This window comes from Thermobia domestica, chromosome 2 (genome assembly GCF_964235325.1).
Source record: "Thermobia domestica chromosome 2, izTheDome1.hap1.1, whole genome shotgun sequence".
Taxonomy (NCBI): Eukaryota; Metazoa; Arthropoda; class Insecta; order Zygentoma; family Lepismatidae; genus Thermobia; species Thermobia domestica.
In genome coordinates this window covers 277,745,965-277,766,687 of record NC_137455.1, presented here as the reverse complement: position 1 = coordinate 277,766,687, position 20,723 = coordinate 277,745,965, and the positions used below count along the sequence as shown (strand labels likewise).

At 34.6% G+C, this 20,723-nt stretch overlaps 1 protein-coding gene across 3 annotated transcripts in view; it reads left to right on the top strand.

Moving 5' to 3' along the window:
• Window positions 1-20,723, top strand: part of kuz (zinc-dependent metalloprotease kuz) — a 163,245-nt gene that overhangs the window by 65,333 nt on the left and 77,189 nt on the right. For all 3 annotated transcript variants that reach the window (XM_081748743.1, XM_081748742.1, XM_081748741.1), the window contains exons 3-6: window positions 10,547-10,735; window positions 11,964-12,274; window positions 13,196-13,339; window positions 19,239-19,434. In XM_081748743.1, the coding sequence (XP_081604869.1) occupies window positions 10,547-10,735; window positions 11,964-12,274; window positions 13,196-13,339; window positions 19,239-19,434 (840 nt within the window). The remainder of the gene's footprint in view (window positions 1-10,546; window positions 10,736-11,963; window positions 12,275-13,195; window positions 13,340-19,238; window positions 19,435-20,723) is intronic.

The following is a 20,723-nucleotide window of genomic DNA, read 5'->3' as shown; positions in this document are numbered from 1 at the left end:
AATTTTCATTGTAGACATTCTCTATAAAGTGGGACGCAGGTATAGAGCTTTTATACTCTGGTGTAGAGGCCTGCACGGGCTCAGGCCTACGAAGCATAGATCACTTCGGGCTCGGACCGTAAATTTTTCAATATACAGCCATATTTCGCGGGCTTTATCGGGCCTAACTTTGTAAATATACTGTACAACAATATTTATGGGAACATTCTTTCTAGAGAACTTTTAAAGCACATCTAAGTTTTTAACTTGAGACGCCCACACTAAATATCTGATTATCATTTTGTAATTGAGAGTAAAGCTAACTATGTAGTAGAGAAGAGAAAAACTAAAAGTAACAGAAATAAACATATTTAGCTTATCTGTGCGTGAAAGTTTGAGCAGTCAGAGTGTGGATTCCATTCTTTTTCTTCACAGCAATCTACAATGACTGCGTTGAGGACTATCAGAGTGAGTTCAGTACACGTCCATTTGCTGAATATTTGAAACTTTAAATATTTGAAGTTGGGCATTTCATGATAATTTTCATAAATGAAATGAAATGAAATATTTAGTTTGACATCCCACGTTTATGCACTGAGGCTAAGGGAGAAGGAATTTATATAAATGACCATCTTCTTTAGAGGATTCATGTAGTTAACAAGTCAAATGATAATTTTTATTTCGTTGTTCCCTCTGAATCATCTAAGCTTTTAAACTGCAAAATTAAACGTCTAATTGTTGTAAATAAAAATGCAATTTTGCGTTAATTATTAAGTTTCTGTAATTCGGGCGATTTTGTGGCTCATTTTATTATCATACGAGCTCGGGCCGGGCTCGGGCTTAAAGGATAAAGCAGATTTCGGACTCGGGTCTGGCTTCATATTATAAATTAACGAGCCGGGCCGGGCCCGGGCTCAAAATTCCGACCCGTGCAGATCTCTACTCTGGTGGCACACAGTGTTGGCCTGTCAGTTTCTGTAGTGTGTTTGGTTTCCGCTAATGTAGCTAGTTTGTTGCAAAAGTCTAAAAGTTGCAAAAATATAGGTGACACATTGGGTCGGGATACTGAAATCAAGGTGGCAGTTGCCTCCCATCGTGTACACCATCGTTCTGTAGGATTGCTGCGTGAGTCGTGATTTGCAGTGGCCCATGGGTGGTGCACATGACAGGAGGGAGAGAGTTCTGAGACCTGTTGTTTGGTCTGCTCTACGTCACAGGGGCACGTAAACACTGAATAGTTGACTGTTAAAAGCAAGTATATGTTTCCGCGTTCATTTTGCATGATTACCTTTGGCACCTGCATATCATGAGAATGCTCTTAATGTTGTCGAGGGAGAACATTAAGAATGGCGTAACTAAGAGGGAGAACAGTGGCGTAACAAATGGATGCCAATAGAATTCGAGTTTTTTTTTTTTTTTTCTGTCTCCGGACTCAGTGTTTCCTGTGTACATCCGGAGACGCACAGGTGAACGGGAAAACCCATATTACGTTTCGTCTTTTTTTTTTTTTTTAACATAATATCCGCACTTGCCCTTCTTGCATGGGAGAAGGGATAAAATAAACATCTGAGATATGTCTGGTCTTTATTTGGCAGAATATGATTAGTCGTACATTTCTGATGTTATCAATTCTCTCTTGCTACCTCGTGTAAACACTTCACAAAACCATGTTCTGTTGCAGGATCATGCGCACCTCATAACACCATGGCAACCTAGTATACTCTACTTAATATACGTCTTCGCAGAATCTAAACGTTATTGAATATGTATTGAGTTCTATATGTTTTTTGAACGATGTATAATATTTTTCGGACTTTCTTGACGCCATAACTATTTCCATCCATCATCACCTTGTGTACCAGTTTCGTATGTATATATGTATATACGTGTAAAAATAGTAATTATTATTTTCTTTCCATACAATAACTGTACCGGAGCATAGGTTTTAATTGCAATCATAATTGTAGTACGGATCGTGGTTAAGTATTATCATTATCATCATCATAGGTGTTCTGCCGTTATTGTCAGGTCCCTTGAGGTCACTTGGTGCAACTGAGAAGCTTCCACGCTCCACAATTTTCAGCTAACCTCTTCATTTCACGTACGATTTTTCTGTTTTGATGCCATCTATCAATTATAGCGTTCCTCGCTCTCTCCCTCTCTTCCTTGATCCCATACCTTCTAGCACGTCCCTCATAATACAGTTCTTTCTCAGCCAATATCCCAACCAGTTTCTCTTTTTAATTACATCAAAAATTATTATATTCTCCTCCGTCATTTTTAACACCCTCTTCGTTTTCCGCTCGTCCCAGCTAATTCTCTCCCATTCTTCTCTACACCCACATTTCAAGAGCTTTAGTCGTTTTTCATTGCTTTTGCATAATGCCCAAGTTTCGTTCCATATTATACAATATTCCACATAAACCATTTTACGAATCTTTTTCTCAGCTCTTTATTCAAGGACCCACAAAAATAATCGTGGTTAAGAGATTTTTTAAAAGAAAGAAGAAAAACCGTTTTTTTTTTTTAAGAAGAATTTTAGGAGGAAGTTTCCCTAATCTCTGTGAACCTGCTCTTGAAATCTGTGAATAATTTTATTGTACACCTTTTGTTTGTTTCATTGTTTACTGTGAGTACTTCGTTAAATGTATGATTCAACTTCTGCTAGCTCTCACTTGAGCATATATGGAATTAATCTAAAGACTATATGCCGTGGAAATAACGAATATTATATTTTCTTTTTATCTGTTTATAAGTAAGTATAATAAAATTGTTGTAAATAGTGTTTTATCGTGTTATAAAACCATGTTCATAGATTACAGCCTCGGACAAGTATATTTTTATGGTGAGTCATAAATTTTGAAAACGTAGTGCAACGTGTTTTTTGAAGTGCATTTTCAAGCTTGCTTGTGAAGATCCTGTAACACTAGTATAAATAAAACTAAGTTCTCTGTCATTTTAAGTTAAGTGTGACTCATATTTACGTTTTTCTCACTCCTCAGTTATTCTCTGAACGTTGTAAAGCTATTTATTGTAGATGCTGTAAATGTGTAATTTTGTGCTGAAATATTATTTCCCAATATAGCCTCACATATTAAAACCAAAGGTCATTTATACGAGAACATTGATAACCAAGAATGCTTTAAGAACGGTAGATCTAGAACAGAGCAATAATGGAAATCGATAATATTAAAAATTGAATTAATTGTTATATACACACACGTCATAATTTTAGAAGCTTTGAAATAAATACCACAATGATAAGTGTTTAACGAAAAAAGTCAAAAGGTGAGATGTACAAATTGATAGCTCTCATTGAACTGAACAAAAGGATATAGATGAATGTAAAACTTCAAGCGTAATTTCCGAAAAAATCGAAGGAAACCAGTTGTTTTGTAATTCTAAAAATTGATGTTTTACAACTACGCCGGTGCCAATTAAGGTGAAATTGATTCTCAAGTATAGTATCATCAATATTTTCAATTTGGTACTAGGAAGACGACAGCACACACTTGGCTAGTGAGATATGGCCAAAAATTACCGAATAACTTTAAAGATTTAATTTCTGTCCAACTGTAATATTGTCCAAAGACATAAATAGTCGTTCATATATATATATTAATCGATAGACACGACCGTTTCTACCATATGTGCAACACGCGCATTTGCATCATGCATATATCATAATTATATTATTTAAAATTAATATTTCTTGTTGGAAACAGACTTCATGATGATGGTAGTTAAATTTACTAAGTTGACCTTCTACTTAAATACTACATTCATAAATCATGTTTAGGTCGCATTAGTTTAAGGTCACGGGCACAATTCTAAAGAAAATGGTCAAACAAATCCTAGTATGAATTACTTGATTGTTGTCAAATAGAAGAACTCAATTCTCAAACAGTAGCGCCACCTGTTTCATTTTAGTTACCTATCACAGTTTTGATACGAAAACTAGCCTTGTCTTTGTCACAGACAAGTTCCTTATCATTAAAGGTGGAAACAAGTTAAAAAAAAAAAAAAATAACCGATGTAGAAGGAAAATAAAAAAAATAAAGATAAAAGAGCGACTTGTACTGGAATTACAAACTGATATATTGAGATTGAAGCTCGATATTAAATTGTATGAAAAGGAGTATCATCTTTCCTCTGCTGGTGTGTTTACTTTATCTTTCACTAACATAACAGATTATTATTTAAAGGAAAAAAAAAAAAAAAGAACTAAAGAGATTGTATTTGTATTGTTTAGATCTTTCTAAGTATGAATGCCCTTTCCTTCTTCGTTGTTCAGGATGGGGTAACACACTTAAAATCGTTTTTTTTTTAACACTTGTTCTTTCTGGAGAAAGATGGCGGCAAATGATGCTATTGCACGGGGCGGCAAATTGCCCTATCGATAGATCATGCTAAGCGCAAATTGACATACTTGAAGGTAAATTCTCATGCGTTGCTTTCGACAAAACGAATTTTTATGGTCCTGAAATGTACGAAGGAAGTAATGTGTTGCAACATACCGTTTAGTTTACTCTTATTATTATTTAAAGCTTACATTATTAGGATACTTTGATAAATGCAGTCAATTAAAATAGCTGGTCCATTCACCTGTTTCAGAACATGGTAAATTAGTATCAGTGAGGCATTCGACAAAAATAACAGAACATTATCTTCTGCTAATTCAGTTGTTTAGATGTGATATTCTTGAAATTGACAGAAGAAAAACTCACTCTCAAGATGAGATAGTTTAAAGTTTAACGAGGGGAAAAATATACATAAAATGCTAGTAACTAAAAACACTCCATGCGAGTGGCGCATTCTTCTTATGATCACAGATCAGAATGCAGCTGTTAGAACACCTAAATGAAATGGTACATCACTTGCATGTGGTTACAGCATATTTCCGTATCGCATATTCCAATTGACGATACGGTCGGTATCCAGGATACATAGAAGTAGTAGGATAGAAAGCAGAGCAGGTGAAGGTGACTAAATTTTAAGTATCTGAATATTATTATTAGTAAAGACATCAAATGCAAACGTGAAATAAAAACAAAGATGAGAAAGGCGAAAGAAACATTTACAGAAAGTAGTAGTTTGTTTTGTGGGTCCTTGAATAAAAAAATTAAGAAAAATACTCATAGAACGTTTTGTACCAATTATTATGCTCTTCGAGTAAGAAACATGCAGCCACTACGAAAACGATGAAAAAGACTGTATGCTTTCAAATGTAGGTATGGAGAAGAATGGAGAAAATTAACCAGTTTCAACAAAGAACAAATGAGTAGGCAGAAGAGAAATATTTTATATGTAACTAAAATGAGGAAGATAAACTGGTTAGAACATTAACTGACGTGAGAAAAAAACTGTACCATAAGGAACGTGATAGAAGATGCGGTGGCAGCAAAAAGAGGAAGGAAGCGAAAGAGAAAGACTGTATTAAAACAGGAAGTTGCCACGTCTAGGATAAAACTGAATTCGGAGTTTTTTCCAGTATTTTCTGGAGCATCCTGAGTACTAAAAGTTGCAGTGATTAGTCGTGATCTTACAACTAAAACTAGATCAACTATGTGGTATTTACTGTTAAGGGTCAAATAATCTTCAAGTTAGAATTTTTTTTGGGTTCATTTGTGTTTATATTTTAATAATTTAAAAAGTGCCTAGTGTTAGCCCTTAATTTATTATATTAAAGAAAAATTGAAGCGTTTATACTAAAAGTTTATTGTTTCCCGTTACAATTTTTTTAAAAGACGTTTGACTGTAAAAACCTGAAGATGTATGTGGTGTACTTTTTTAGTAGTAGTAGTAGTAGTAGTAATCTGTACTGGAGTTGGTTATAAGATTTATTGCAGCTGAAAGGTGTGTTACAGGTGGAAAGACGTGAAAGCTCCATTGAAGCGGAACAGAAGCACGTGCCTCATGGAAAGTAGTTTTAACTTCATTCTTTTTTCATCAAGTCAGTTGTGACGTTCATGAGACATTTCAAGTTTTAAAATATTGATGCATTCGAGAGAAAAAAAAATCACAGAAAATTTCTTCTTTATCTTTATCATATTCATCGGTTCCACAACTCCATTTTTTCATAAATTATTTTTAAAAAGCTAATATTATAATAACCATGTAATTGTTACTATTAAGGATCATTGTTTGTGAGGTGCTGTTTTTATGTTAAGTAGTTCGTCGCCAGAGCTTGTGATACCACATAATTTCTTGAAGGTGTTCTAGAAAATGAGTAATATCTAGACAGTAGTAATAATTTTGTTAAATAGTATTTTGTGAGTACTGAAAGATTACAGAGAGAAATTGTTGGAAGATTCTTTAAATTTGCAAAATTTGTAGAGCATTTAAACGTTCGCAAGAGATTGATCAACACAACATACTACGAGGTGCATGTCAGAAAAAAGGACCGGTAACTTTTTATGTGGGATTGACAACACTGATGAAGTTAAGCGTCTTCAGGAGGATATCATAGTATTCTGTGCTTGTAACAGAGATAGATTCGTACGAGTAGAGATGCATACGTGAGAGTAGCAGTAAGGTGAAATGACTGCCGTAATACAAAATCGCACCAAATGTGAAGTGAAATCTGTCATACGATTTCTGAACGCCAAAGGACAGAATGTAGCTGACATCCATCCGGAATTGTGTGCTATTAGCGGACCGACAGTAGTGAATGAAGGGAAGATTAACCGATCGCAGAGAGTTTCGAGAAGGGCGTTCAAATGTTCATGACGATGAGCGTCGGAAGGCCTAGTTAAGATATCACAGAGAATTTCTTCTATCATTTTCTTTTTCTTTTCTTTTTTTTTTTTTAAATATCGACTTTTTTTTACATGCGCATCGTATAATAAGTTTATTATAAATAAAATTATTTGAGCTCAAGTGATGAAGAGCTGTAAGTATTTTTAAAGTGGTAGAAGTGCAATTTAAATTATGATTGGTAATATACATGGGATGCAGATGTATTGTTTAAAGTAACCAAATTTGTTTTCAGCGAGAACTTACTTTTGATTGAAAAATTTTAGGCTCTCTTAATTTTTTAAAATTAGGCCTGTGTTGAGCAGAACTTTTTCAACAAAGAGACAGAAAAACGATCGTGACTGGGAAAGATATATGATGGTTGACTTCAAAAAGTTATCCGTTTTATATCATTTCCATGGATGCGCCTTGAGTGCAGGCGAACATAAAAATGTGAAAAAACACGTTAGTTGACTTTGTCTAAAGAGTTGAAGTAAATACAGTTTTCGATCTAAAAGTAGGGTTTCTATTTCTTTCCCTCATGTTACTATTTTCAGAATGGCTCTTTAGTAAATATTTTTGGTTAATAATCTTACCTTTTTTTTTTAATTATTATTCTTTCGACAAAGTATGTGTGTAGTTACCATAGCATTTTTTTTCTATTTGTTAGAATCCGTATAAAATTACTAGTTGAAGATGTTATACTTTGATATAGTACAGTGGTCCAGATACCCCTAAAACCTGGCCAAAACCCTGAAAATGAAGTTTGTAGCAGAGAGTCGAAACCGATGTAGGTTGGAAGATAGAGGGTCACTGTATTCAAAACAACGTGGATTGAAAAGGGTTTTACCCCCGGAAGTCCGAGAAGGATGTCTGAAGTGAGCTTTTACTGACTGTGGTGAAAAGTTCTTGCTTTTATACAAAAGTTATGCATACGTCAGCATGCATAATATTCAGAGCTGTGTAGGACCAGAATTATTTTCTTGAGAAAAAGTTATGTGTCGTTTTGTGTAGCTTTGTACATTGTTCTTTCCAATCATTATGTTAATCGTAGTTGATTATTGCGTAAACGTTACAGAAGATGGTAAAGCCAAAGGGGTTTTGGAATTCCATATATTTTGATGATTCCTTTAAGTTCCATTGGAGTTTTATTGCGATTTAAGCAGTTTCAAATTACGATTTCTTTTTCAGAGAATAGCTCAATACGCCCTCTTTTGGAGACAAAATGTCAATTTTGCCCGTTTTTGCCCGATCGTGCTACAGGTAGACAAGTTGCTGGTTGAGTAAGAATTATGTGTAAATCAGTGTATCGCTGAACACTTAATTACTTGTAGTTTGTTTTTTCTTTCTTGCAGACTATGTCTTATCAAACTACGAGAAGAAACCTTTTTCGTGTGATTCGGCATACAAAAGGCAGCAAGGACGCAAAAAGATGATGTTTGACTACATTTGTTGAACGCGAAATATCTGCATCGTTAACAAAAGAAGGGAGATTTCAACTGGCGTAGATATGTCACCAAATTTTCAACAAATTACAGAAATGTAATCGGGATTATAGACATTTTGAGGAGGAAAGCCACGAATGGCTAGATCACGAGATTGTTTTCCAAACTGACTTGCCTATGTCAGCTAAGTAAACACCTTCGACATCGGCAGGCGGAAGACCAGAGACAACATTTTCAAGTAGCAGCACGCGCTCAAACGTCGGAAGACATAAGATCTACATGCTTCGTGGAGTGGATCAATACTTAGTTATGCCGCAGGCATGAAATTCCAAGAAGAAGGAGACCATGACAAGGCATATCTAACAAAGGAAATGGAGAAGACACCAAAGAGACGAAAGAAGATACGACAAGCCTGGAAGATGGCCTAGCAACAACTTGAGACGCCAACTTACACTCATGATGATGCTTTGGCCTTATTATTGGAATCCGATTTAACTCGACATCAGTACCAGCTGTTAAGAAACAGTACCAGGATGCTGCAGCAAAATATATACCTCTCCTACAACCGTGTTCTAGAGGCAAAGAAACGGTGTTACTCTGCAAACATTAGTACCGAATCGGCTGCCGAGGTGTCACTACAAGATCTTCTAAATCATACAACGAGACGCATTCTCGAGGTACAAGAATTGACCAAATGCCTAAGAAATATTGGAAGCAGCTGACATTATTATCGAAGTAGAGGTGTGATGGAACTACTGACCAAGTATAAACAAAGAGCTCGTCACCAAAGGAAATGAACAATACCAGCAATGTTAAATACGAGAACCCAGAAACATTTCAGTCAATCTTTCATGCATGGATAAGTTTCAAGGAGTGTCTGTCATATATATCATACAGATTTGACTTTCAACAATGGCAGATAGGGAAGGAAAACAAACCATTAGCAGACACAAAGCAGAAATTTATGCAAGAAAAATTAAGGACAGAACTTGGATTCAGAGTAGACGAGCTGAGGCAGGGTGGAAGTAGAACGTCCAACGATGGTAACACAGCCAGACGCTTTTTCCAAAATCCGGAACAAATATCCGCGATAACCGGAATTAACAAACAGTTAATCAAGAATTGTTTTGTTCTTCTTCAAACACTTTCATGTGGTCTGGACATAGATCCCGACAAATTTGAGACGTTGCCCACTGAAATACGTGACATGTACCTCAATCTCTACTCTTGGTACTACGATGCCCGCTTCAGTAAATAAAATTCTGATACACGGGCGAAGAATAATTCCGTCGGCTCTTTTGCCCATTGGCCAAATGTCAGAAGAGTCGCAGGAAGTCAGGCATAAAAATATCAAGCAATATAGGGAACAGCATGCACAAACGAGTTTACCTATGCCACTACCGTTTTAAACTTACTGCAAACCCCATCACAACTCTCAACAGGAGCTGAAAGCGACTCAGAGTGAACTATGCTAACTGTGCACCTTTTGTGTTAAAATGTTCACTTTGGTGTTCTTTATATTTCTTTTGTTTCTTCGTCTCAGTGTATTACAGAATGCAGTAATTTGCTTTCTACATATCGATTGTGTTGTTCAGAATTATCAGAAACCGAAACATTTATGATATACTCCTTCTTCTCAGAGAAATGAGTTTTTGCCAGGTTTTAGAGGTATCTGGACCACTGTGCACTGTTGTATATATTAAAGTAATATATATAACATAAGCTATAAGCATAAACGTGTTGACGTAATATACACTTTTGTCGTATATATGATATACAGTACAGAGTGGGCTGTAGTCATTTGACAAATATTTATTTGTACTGTAATTTTTTCAGAAGAAAACTTTATCTTTCATTATTCTCCAGCTAGAAAGTCCATTGTGCTAAAATAGTGGAATAATCATTTATGAAGCACGAACATTCGTCCATTCTTTGACAAGTTTCAGTTCCATATAAACTTACTTAATTACAAATATAACAAGGCTTAAATCTTTTATAAAAGCACTTTTTACAATGTATTATTCACGATTTACGTATTGCCACGAACCACATCATAACGTATTATTTACGTCAATCAATTACTGCTACTACTCTAATCAGTTGAAAATTGAAAACTGATCGTTAGTGTCAAGAGACTTATTGCCTACGCTGAATAGCAATCCTACTACACTACATTGAAAGAAAAAAATATATAAGAAGTACAGTAAGGGCTGCAAAATTTTGTATAAATCCAAAAAATCATTGCATTTGATAAAACTTACATTACGAGCTGTATTGATTTAACGGTAGGATACTAATGATAGTGTTATGAGATCTGTTTAATAAATAAATAAAAGTACAAAATATGTACGAGGTCCTACTTCACTCTGTAATTTTACTTTTCACAGGAGAAACAGGAAGTTACGTCTTTGGATCTATTAGTGACGGCGTTTTCGAGGGTAAATTAGTTACTCCTAGAGGAAACTACTACGTTGAAAAAGCTTATAAATATTTTCCAGATAATACAAACCAAAGCTTCCATTCTGTGATTTATGCAGAAGGTGATGTAGAAGATCCATATGAAAACGTGAGAACAGGTAAGTTGAAATTTTCTTTCTAGCGGAAAAGGGTATTTACTCATTTTGTCAGCCTTTTTGCATTCATACAATTTATAAATCTAACATTATAATGCATGATACAATCTAGGATTTTGTATGACAGTTGTAAAATACCGTTTATTACGCTAAATTTATATAACGTGTGGAGACATACTATTTTGTAATTTGAACATTAATCATTAGAGGACAATTTTATGTGAAAGATAGTAGATTAAAAACATTACTTATAAATGTGTACGTAAATGTCAAGCTATAGTATATTACACCGAACTATTCACAAATGACCTTTAATTAACTGACAGAGCAGTATAATTTACTTAACATATGAACAGATTTTAAAATGAAGTTTTGAAAAAAATGTTTTGAAATAAGTTTGTCTTTTGTGGTTTTACAGAAGAGACCTTTATCACGTGTGATTGAATTTTATCTGTAAGTGTTAAAGCAAATTCCTAACCTTGCAATCAGATCTGCTCTGGATTTTTTTCAAACAGTTGAACATTCTGTGATATTTCATTTTTATATATAATTTTTGTATAGCTTTGTCTTCTATCTCATTACTAAAACTAGATTATGGCTAAAAACTGGTGAACAGAAGAAGATGATGAATGGTTATTTATTTATAGAACTTCTTAGTTGTTGATCAGCAAATCAGCATGACGATCTTCATGTCGAAGCATGCTGTTCGACGGAAACACATACTTTAGGGCTCTTTTGTAATTATTTCTAAGCAGAAATTTTGGTGTGTTACATGGTTACTTGGATTTTCAGACTTCAATACGGGAAATTGTTTCTAGGTATTGAGCTTTATATCATATTGGCGTTTTCTATTAAAATGAAGTTACTTCATTTGTAGGGTTTAGCATGTATCGTACGTATGTTCAAGAAATCCTCTTTTATTTTTCCTAATAAGTTTTGTTTTTTCATTGTAAATGTGAACTATTATTTTGTGCTATATTCTTAAATTTCTTTCCCAATGACATACTGGAAATAGCTTTTGTTTTGCTAATGACTCACAAGTTAATTGACTGAGCACAGTTTCGTTTATTTATTTTAGGCGACCGCTTTATACATCACTGTGTTCAATTAATTCTAAAATAACTAGTATAAAAAATTTCATTATTTTTGAACAGGACTGACATACAACTGTTGTCCACTTGATGATTTTATGGACTATTTTTAAACTGTAATTTGTGTTGACTCGTTGTAGGACATGTTGGAGGTTGTGGTATCACCGATGATGTGATACAATGGATGGACAGAATTCAGAATTCAGTCGTGGAGGACGAACCACTTCGTCCACCACCTCGTCCTCAAGTAGCAAAGCTTCAGTCAAGTCAGCGCTTTAATGTGCATAACTTACCTCCTGATGACTTGGTAGCTCATCACAAATATAGTCGAGAAGCCAACGTAGAGAATACTAGTCATAGACAAAAGAGGGCTATCAAAGAAGAGAATAAGAAAACATGCTCTCTTTTCATCCAGACAGATCCTTTAATTTGGAGACACATATATGAGCAGGTAAGTTAACGCATTGTCTAATTATTATAGCGAATTTCTAAGTTATGAGAATGACGTACAGGGTATATGCATACTTAATTTAGTATTGTTTTGTCAACGAAATGAGCGGGAAACCTTTCGAAGAAGAAATGCTTAATATGTGTGTGACTGATGTCCTTTCAGTGTGACTCTCGCCTTCAGTGTGAGCGGTCCCGGGTTCGATTCCCGGTGGGGCCATTTGGTCAAAAAAGTGTAAAAAGGTTTTTCAGGCTAGTCATCCTGAATGAGGTTTTCCTGGGTTTCCCTCATTCATACCAGGCAAATGCCTAACTTGTAGGTCCCAGCCCGCTTCCTTTCTTCCCCAATCTTTTCTTCCTTCCTTTCCCCGGATAGTGTGCTCATCCATCTTACGTGACGGGCTAAATGGCCACAGATGCCGAAAGTTCCGAAATCTAAATTCTGAAATCCTTTAAATAATAATAAAAATCTGATGTACTTTCAAAGTACTCCCCTTCTGAGGAAATGCCTCTACTGAAACAGCTGCCCCTCTTTTCAGACATTACGGAGAGCCGTCTGTTTGTGTTGTTTTGAAATCCGCTTCCGAAGTTCTATTTTATTACCACTTGTGTTTTTGAAAAAAAAAAAATACTTTTAGGTAAACTTAGACAGTATAAAGGGTCAGCTAGAACAGTTTTGTTATGTTCTAGCTGAAAAGATAGAAACATGATACTTTATGTGAGGATGAGTGCTGTTTATCGGCACGACATACTAATATAATATTCCTTAATCGTTCAAGTGACCCAGCAAAGAATCATAATGTCTTATTTTTAAACTTTTGTCGTGAATAATTACAGAAATATTCCGTTGAACTTTGTTCAAGTGTTAGTATGTGAATGCTTGTGAATGCTTCTGAGTTCTACTAGTTCTTCTAATTCCTTTCAGGAAAGGGATCCAGTCAAAACTAGAGAAGAAATTTTATCCTTGATTGCTCAACATGTAACAGCTGTTAATTATATCTATAGAGATACAAGATTCGATGGAAAGCATGAGCATCGGAATATCAAATTTGAAGTTCAAAGAATAAAGGTAGGTCCAGATATATGACAATAGTTATGGTGAATTTCGATGCAGTTAAAATTAGTTGTAAAGTTGGATTTTATCAGACAAATCTTTACAGGCATTGGTTTATTGAAGTAGCTTTAATTGAAAAATTAAAATATATATGAAAGACATTTTAATACAGTAACATATTACCTCTTTCTTTCAGGCAGCTTAGTTAATCTGTTTATTTAGATAGTCAATAGGAGAAACAAGTTCTCTTATATGAATTAATTCCTCTTGGCCAACAACATGCATTTAGTTCAATATATAAAAAATTAACTGCTGTTAAGGGTTGAATTGGAACTGTTAATATTTTTCATATTGTAAACGAAACGACAGGTTTCTTAGTCTAATAGAATTATTCACATAAGTTGGTTCATTTGCTTGAGTAATTCTTTCCTTACAAAATTCTAACCTAAATCTCTTCTTTTAAACTGTTATAAGGTAGCAGAAGTTGGACGCATGCAACATATTTTAAACATTTTAGAAACTAACCACCAAAGTGGCAAAGTTTACGTATCATCACTGCCTATATTTCTATATCTTGCGGATTCCATCATGTGGTCAATTGAGAATACGAGACAATTTGATTTCATCTGTATATTCAATAAAGGAAAAATAAAGAAAAAAATGACCGATGTTAGAAAATTGATGTGTTGCAGAAATGAAAAGTATTAATTGATCACTTTAAATGTAAAAATATCTACTAACAAGACTATATATCCGGATTCCTTAATATTGGATGTAAAGGAGTGCTCATAATAAAAATTGGTACTACTTACCCCACCTTTCCAGTGTATTTTGTAGGAAGCCACACTATTCAAAATAAATGCAAAGTCAAGAGATGAAGATTCAAAACTTGTCCAAAGACGAAGTTAAATAAATAAATAGAAAATAATCCTTGTAGTTTATTTATTTTTTAATAAATGTTTTGTTTCTTTTTTTCTTGAGCAAGCTTGATTATTGGGAGTGTGTTTCTAAAGAAGAAAATTAAGTCTTTCAGCAAGGGAAGAAATAAAATATTAAAAAAGAACTGCACGAAATATTCTCTATTTATTCTACTTGTCTTTAGATAAAGTTTGAATATTCTTCTCTGGAATGTGCTTTGCATTATTTTTAATAATCTCTCTCCGTATTAAATATATTGGAAAAATAAGGGAAAACATGCTGTCATTTATTTATTAACCCATGACAGAGCTATATGCTTGATTTGTTTAGTGCCAAATTACAGATATACATATGATAAAAGACAAATACAAATATAAATACTACAAATGATGTATGAATACATGCAAAATTGATGAGGTAATGATGGAGATACAAGAATGACTTCAAATTTAATACAGAAATACCACAAACAATTTTAACAAGGATACAAGAATATCGTAATGTCCATAGCATGTGATTATACATTTAATACTTCAAATTTAGGATTACATCTAAAAATAAAATAATTGTACAAATAACTTGAGTGAAATAATATTATACTTGCAATAATTGCGAGTTATTTACACTTCCCTGAAAACCCAAGTGCCAACTGGGGCCGCAGTGTTTCAGTGAACCCATTGAATAAGAATGCACTTATTATGCTCATTGCATAATTTCCAGTTAAAAAAGAAGAATTTCAGGTAGAGCATCTATCTCTGGCGCGTGGGATCCCTGGTTTGATCTCAGCATCCACCAAGTATGCTTTGTGATGGATGAATACCATGTGCGTGCGTTTTCTTGGATTCTTCCACTTTGCTCATTCCACCATTATCGTCTTCTCATCATCACCGTCTCTCTTATCTTTGGTGTATAATCATTGGACGTTAAATAATAATAATAAACTTAAAAATGAGTAGTTTTGTTGTTACTAAAGATCTTTGTCACACACACCAGCATTGAATTAAAATATGCTTATAACACAAGTAAAACAGTATTGAAGATATACTGAATAACAGGATGTCTACTGATACTGGAAATACTTGAATTATACTGGAATTTAATTTTGATACTGGAAATATACTGAAATTTTGATCCACATACTGGAAAAATCATGAAACTAGTAATTTGTCAACAATACTTTTTTGTAATTGTTTTGATAGTCTTAGAAACAATTTTGTATCCATTGAGATTGTAAATTTTTCCAAAGCAAGAGTTGTATACATTTTGTAATTAGACAGTTAAAGCAATGGGTGGAGTGGAAGGCTGTGAGGGGAGTTGGGAGGCCTTTTAAAAATGTTAAAAAATCATTGTATTTAAAAAAAAATGTTAACTAAATTTATTAAAAATAAAATATCCTTTTGATGGTAAAACAATTACAAACCTGAAATCATCAAGAGTGATTATTCCTAAAGAACTTTAAAAAATCATTGTATTAGATACAGGAATTTTGCTGATAATTATACTGAATATACTGGAATTTTGAAAATGAAACTCAGTAGACACCCTGAATAAGTACTGATCATAAAGTTGAGAAATGCAGTTTATGTAAACATATTATTATATTTAAAAATGGATTTTTCCTTAAGAAGAGTTACCAACTACCAATGAAGATTTTTTCCTATATATATTGATACATTTTGATTATGATTAAAAAAAAAAAAAAAAAACTACTGACTTTATGAATACGGAAGTTTTAGTACTTGTGTTTGTATTACAATTACTTTTTTGCTATTCACTTAGAATTTTATGACATATCCATAAAATAACCGTATACTTTTTTAACCATAATTAAAGTTATGAGTATGCAAAAAAAAAAAAAAAAAAAGTTTTCATTGGTACCGATAGTTGGTAGTCTTTCTTAAACTACATTTCTCATTATTGTTACTTACTTAGTGTAAATATCTTCCGTACTAATTTACTTCTAATGGTCATTGCTAATGGTTGTGTGGCATAGGGAACTTCAGTATTGGCAAAATTAATATTAGTTTCTCAAGAAACTTTATTAGGCACTCCTGCTAACAAGGTATTTTTGATTAAATTATACATGTAGTGATCATCAATTAGTGTATATGTGTAAGTCTTTTATTCAGTCTTTTATATATATTCAGTCAATATATATATTCAGTCTTTTAGTAGTGGTCAAATATTTTATATTTAAGGAATGTAAAGAAGAAACTAGCTGTAAGTCTCGTATCCTTATTTGCGAAAACAACGGTATCTGAAAGATTTCGAAATATAAGCAATACTGAAATATAACTTAGTTTCAGCTTTATATCATACCAAGTAAGTATTTACAATGTTAGAGAATTATATAATTTTAACAGACTCGAAGAACATCATTGTTGGTATCAACAATTGCAAAATTTGAGTAAATATTTTAGTCAGTCACAAGAGGGTAGCGATGGAAACGTTATTCTTTTCGAAACGCACATGGTTTTAAAATCAAATAAAGCATGGATAAAACAACAGAAAGTGCCAGAAAGTACTTCTGATTCTGTTAGTTCTATATAGTGGTACAGTCCACAGCAAAAAACCTGCAACATGAGCATGTAAGTTTATTGTGAAACTACGAGGTATTTTGCTCCAAAGTAAGTGTGGTGAGGAGGACGCCGAGGTTTCTCCTGGAAGATTCGTGCCACTTAGACGTTATGTTGATTCTCTGCGCTGTTAGGCGTAGTTTCACAATAAACTTACATGCTCATGTTGCAGGTTTTTTGCTGCGGACTGTACACTTTAGATGCAGAAGAACGAGAGAACGGAAACCTGAAGTCTAATGGAGCCCCCATTTGTCCAGAGCAAAGAAGGAAGTGATAAGGATATTTTAGTATGTGCAGCATTGGAATATAACGTAATAGTTATTAGCCATAAATAGACTGCAACTTATTTGCTTGTCAGCGTACATTGTACTTGTTTTGCTACTACTACTACTACTACTACTACTACTACTACTACTACTACCACCACCACCACCACCACCACCACCACCACCACCACCACCACCACCACCACCACCACCACCACCACCACCACCACCACCACCACCACCACCACCACCACCACCACCACCACCACCACCACCACCACCACCACCACCACCACCACCACCACCACCACCACCACCACCACCACCACCACCACCACCACCACCACCACCACCACCACCACCACCACCACCACCACCACCACCACCACCACCACCACCACCACCACCACCACCACCACCACCACCACCACCACCACCACCACCACCACCACCACCACCACCACCACCACCACCACCACCACCACCACCACCACCACCACCACCACCACCACCACCACCACCACCACCACCACCACCACCACCACCACCACCACCACCACCACCACCACCACCACCACCACCACCACCACCACCACCATCATCATCATCATCATCATCATCATCATCATCATCATCATCATCATCATCATCATCATCATCATTTGATTCAGTACACTGCATCCACAATTATTTCCATGATACATAAAACTCTTGAGGTTGGTGATAACACATGTTTACACACGCAATGAGCTTGTCATCTCCAAACAGTTTCCTACGCAAATGACCCTTCAGTCGTCCTAACACACAGAAATCCTATGAGTCCAGAAAGCATTCTGGACAATCTCCAGAGAATGCAGATTATCATCACAGACGTTCTTCCTGATTTACATAATTTTCTTCGTTAAGAGTCATGGAACATAGCGAGCACAATTCGCTTCTGTATCCCAGTCATCGATTTGCGTTAACACGAATCCTTTTACCGTACCTATATGTTCCATGTTGTATCTTTGTGTTTTGACACAACTATGTCCTCGGGTGATTTCAGCAATGACTGATGCGTTTTCGTCTCTTGTGATGGTTGACGATCTATCTGAACATATCTGATCCTCAATGCTGAATCACTGTTAACCCTTACCGTTAATTCGGTACAAGTTTGAAAAGTTGCTGTACGATTGTTGAGAGCGTCTGAAGTGAAGTTGTGTTTGTGAGGTGCGTTGCGAGAATAGCCTGACAAAAGTTTAAGCAACATTATGCCATCAAACTTCATGTAAAGCATGACAGCTCCGTTACTAAACTTACAAAAAGTCATAAAGGACTTATGAAGAACATCCCCTATCCAGTCCATAAGTGCTTAAATGACACACATCCGTTTTGGAAGGCCTAGATTAAGGGAAAGACTAGCTTCGTGCGAGAAGACTTTCAGCCTCAAAAGCGGATGACAGTATGGAAAGAGTGAAGTCTTTGTGAGGTTAGGTCATCGATTGACGGTGAGAATGACCAGTAGTGAGTTAAATTTGAATGTGTTTACCGTCCATCAAATTTTAACACAGGATTTCGACATGAGAAGATGCGCCAAGATGGTTCCAAAGAATCATGCCACATGGTAGTTTCCAGCAATGATCTTTTGGCAGAGAAAAGCATTCCTGTGGTCTCTCACTACTATGTTCGCATGCTCTCAGTATCTGAGACTTCTTGTTATTCCCATTATTCAAACAATTTGAAAGTGTGCCATTTTAGAACTTTCAGTAATATCGAAAAGACCATAACCGACGAGTTGAAAGGTATTTCAGCAGAAGCCTTCCAACACTGTTATGAAGAGTGGAAACAACGTCTGAAAAAATTCCTGTCAAATGGGTGCAGAATTTTCAATTCAGTTAAGCATAGAAAAGTTTAGAATGTAAATAGTAGCTGATATTGCATATCAATTAAGATGGTAACAGTTAAAAAGAGCAAATTTTTTATGGAGCTTTATAGAGCCTGTTAAGTTTAAATACATTTAATTTTTTATTGAAAGCTTTGTGGAGGACTTTCTGTCTACAAAACACACTGCAAACTAGGTATTTCAGTGCTTATTGTCAGGTTGTAATAATATGATCGTAATGATGATACCGTCATTATTTAACCTTTTGAAAAATGAACATTGTTTTGTTTTAGATTGATGATGATTCTCCGTGTAATCCTGGATACGTTGGAGAACCAAATCACTTTTGCATGGAGAACATAGATGTCAGCAATTTCCTCAATCTTCATTCATTAGGAAATCATGAAGATTTTTGTTTAGCCTATGTGTTCACGTACCGAGATTTTACAGGAGGTACTTTAGGATTAGCGTGGGTTGCATCTGCTTCAGGTGAGTAATCATAATTTTAGTACGTTTTATTCTTGTATCTATTTGGAAATGGAAGGTGTAAACGTGTATTTCAGCATTGCAGATGTACTTTTGTCAGCAGGCACTGAAATTCTCATTTTTTAAAAAAACATTTAATTGTTTCAGCAAGTTGAGTGTGGAGGATACATTCTTCTTAAGACGAAACCCACTCCGTTTAAGTTATGCTAGTTTTTATAGCAATAATTTTTTAAATTATTTTATTTTATTTTACTTTAATGAGAGTTCTCTTCTGCTCTATTGCAACGACATATACGATTGTTATTGTTGTTTCAAGAAAAAGATAACTCAAAACTTTGAAATTAACTTTGCCAAAGATAATTTAAGAATCCTATCCTAATTTTCTTAAAAGATTATACAGCGCAGCTTTATCCTGGTTACTAGTAATATTTTATTACATGTACGACCATTAATTGAATGTTGCTGCAGTAGGAATTTGTATATTCTTCATGGTGTGTACGACCGTTAATTGAATGTTGCTGCAGTAGGAATTTGTATATTTTTCATGGTGTAAAAATTGAATATTAAAATTGAAAACTAAATTTAAGATAGGAATTTCGAAAGTAATTGTGTTTCATTTAATTCACAGGATAGTATAAACGTACAAATTTCTACCTCCAAGTTCAAAGCATCTCATGATTATAAATAGAAACTTAATTCCAGATAATTAATCCTAGATGTAATGAGACAAGTGATTTTCACTTTCCTGTTTTAACATGAGAATTCCTTTGCTTTTATTGTGTTAACATGTTTTTAGTTTGTAATTGTTTTGGACGGTTTCTGTATTTTTTCGGTAACAACTAATAAAATAGTATCTTTCTTACTGTAAGAAAGATTTATCACAGTTAAAAGGTACATAGAATAAATTTCCTTAGCTTATGTAGAAAAGGCACTATTGCAAGTGAATAACTGTTTCTTTTTCAGTTATTTATTTGATCTGTAGATTAAGTTTGTTGAGTAACTTGAGGTTTGTTTCTTGTTTGTAAATTTAAACATAAGGCCATCTGCATCTTAAAACTATTTCCTTTTGTCAAATACGCTGTTCTTATAACTACGTAATTGATGCCGCAAGATCAATACGTTTTTGAACTATTGCGCATATAATATGAACATTAGATTATAACATGACTAACAGTATGTTTATTTTCGCTGTAAGCAGATTGAAGAGTTCCAGAAAGCATTATAAACCAGTGCTACATTCTTTTATTTTTAAAATAATACACTGGTTGTAGTTAAATTTTGTTTAACATTTA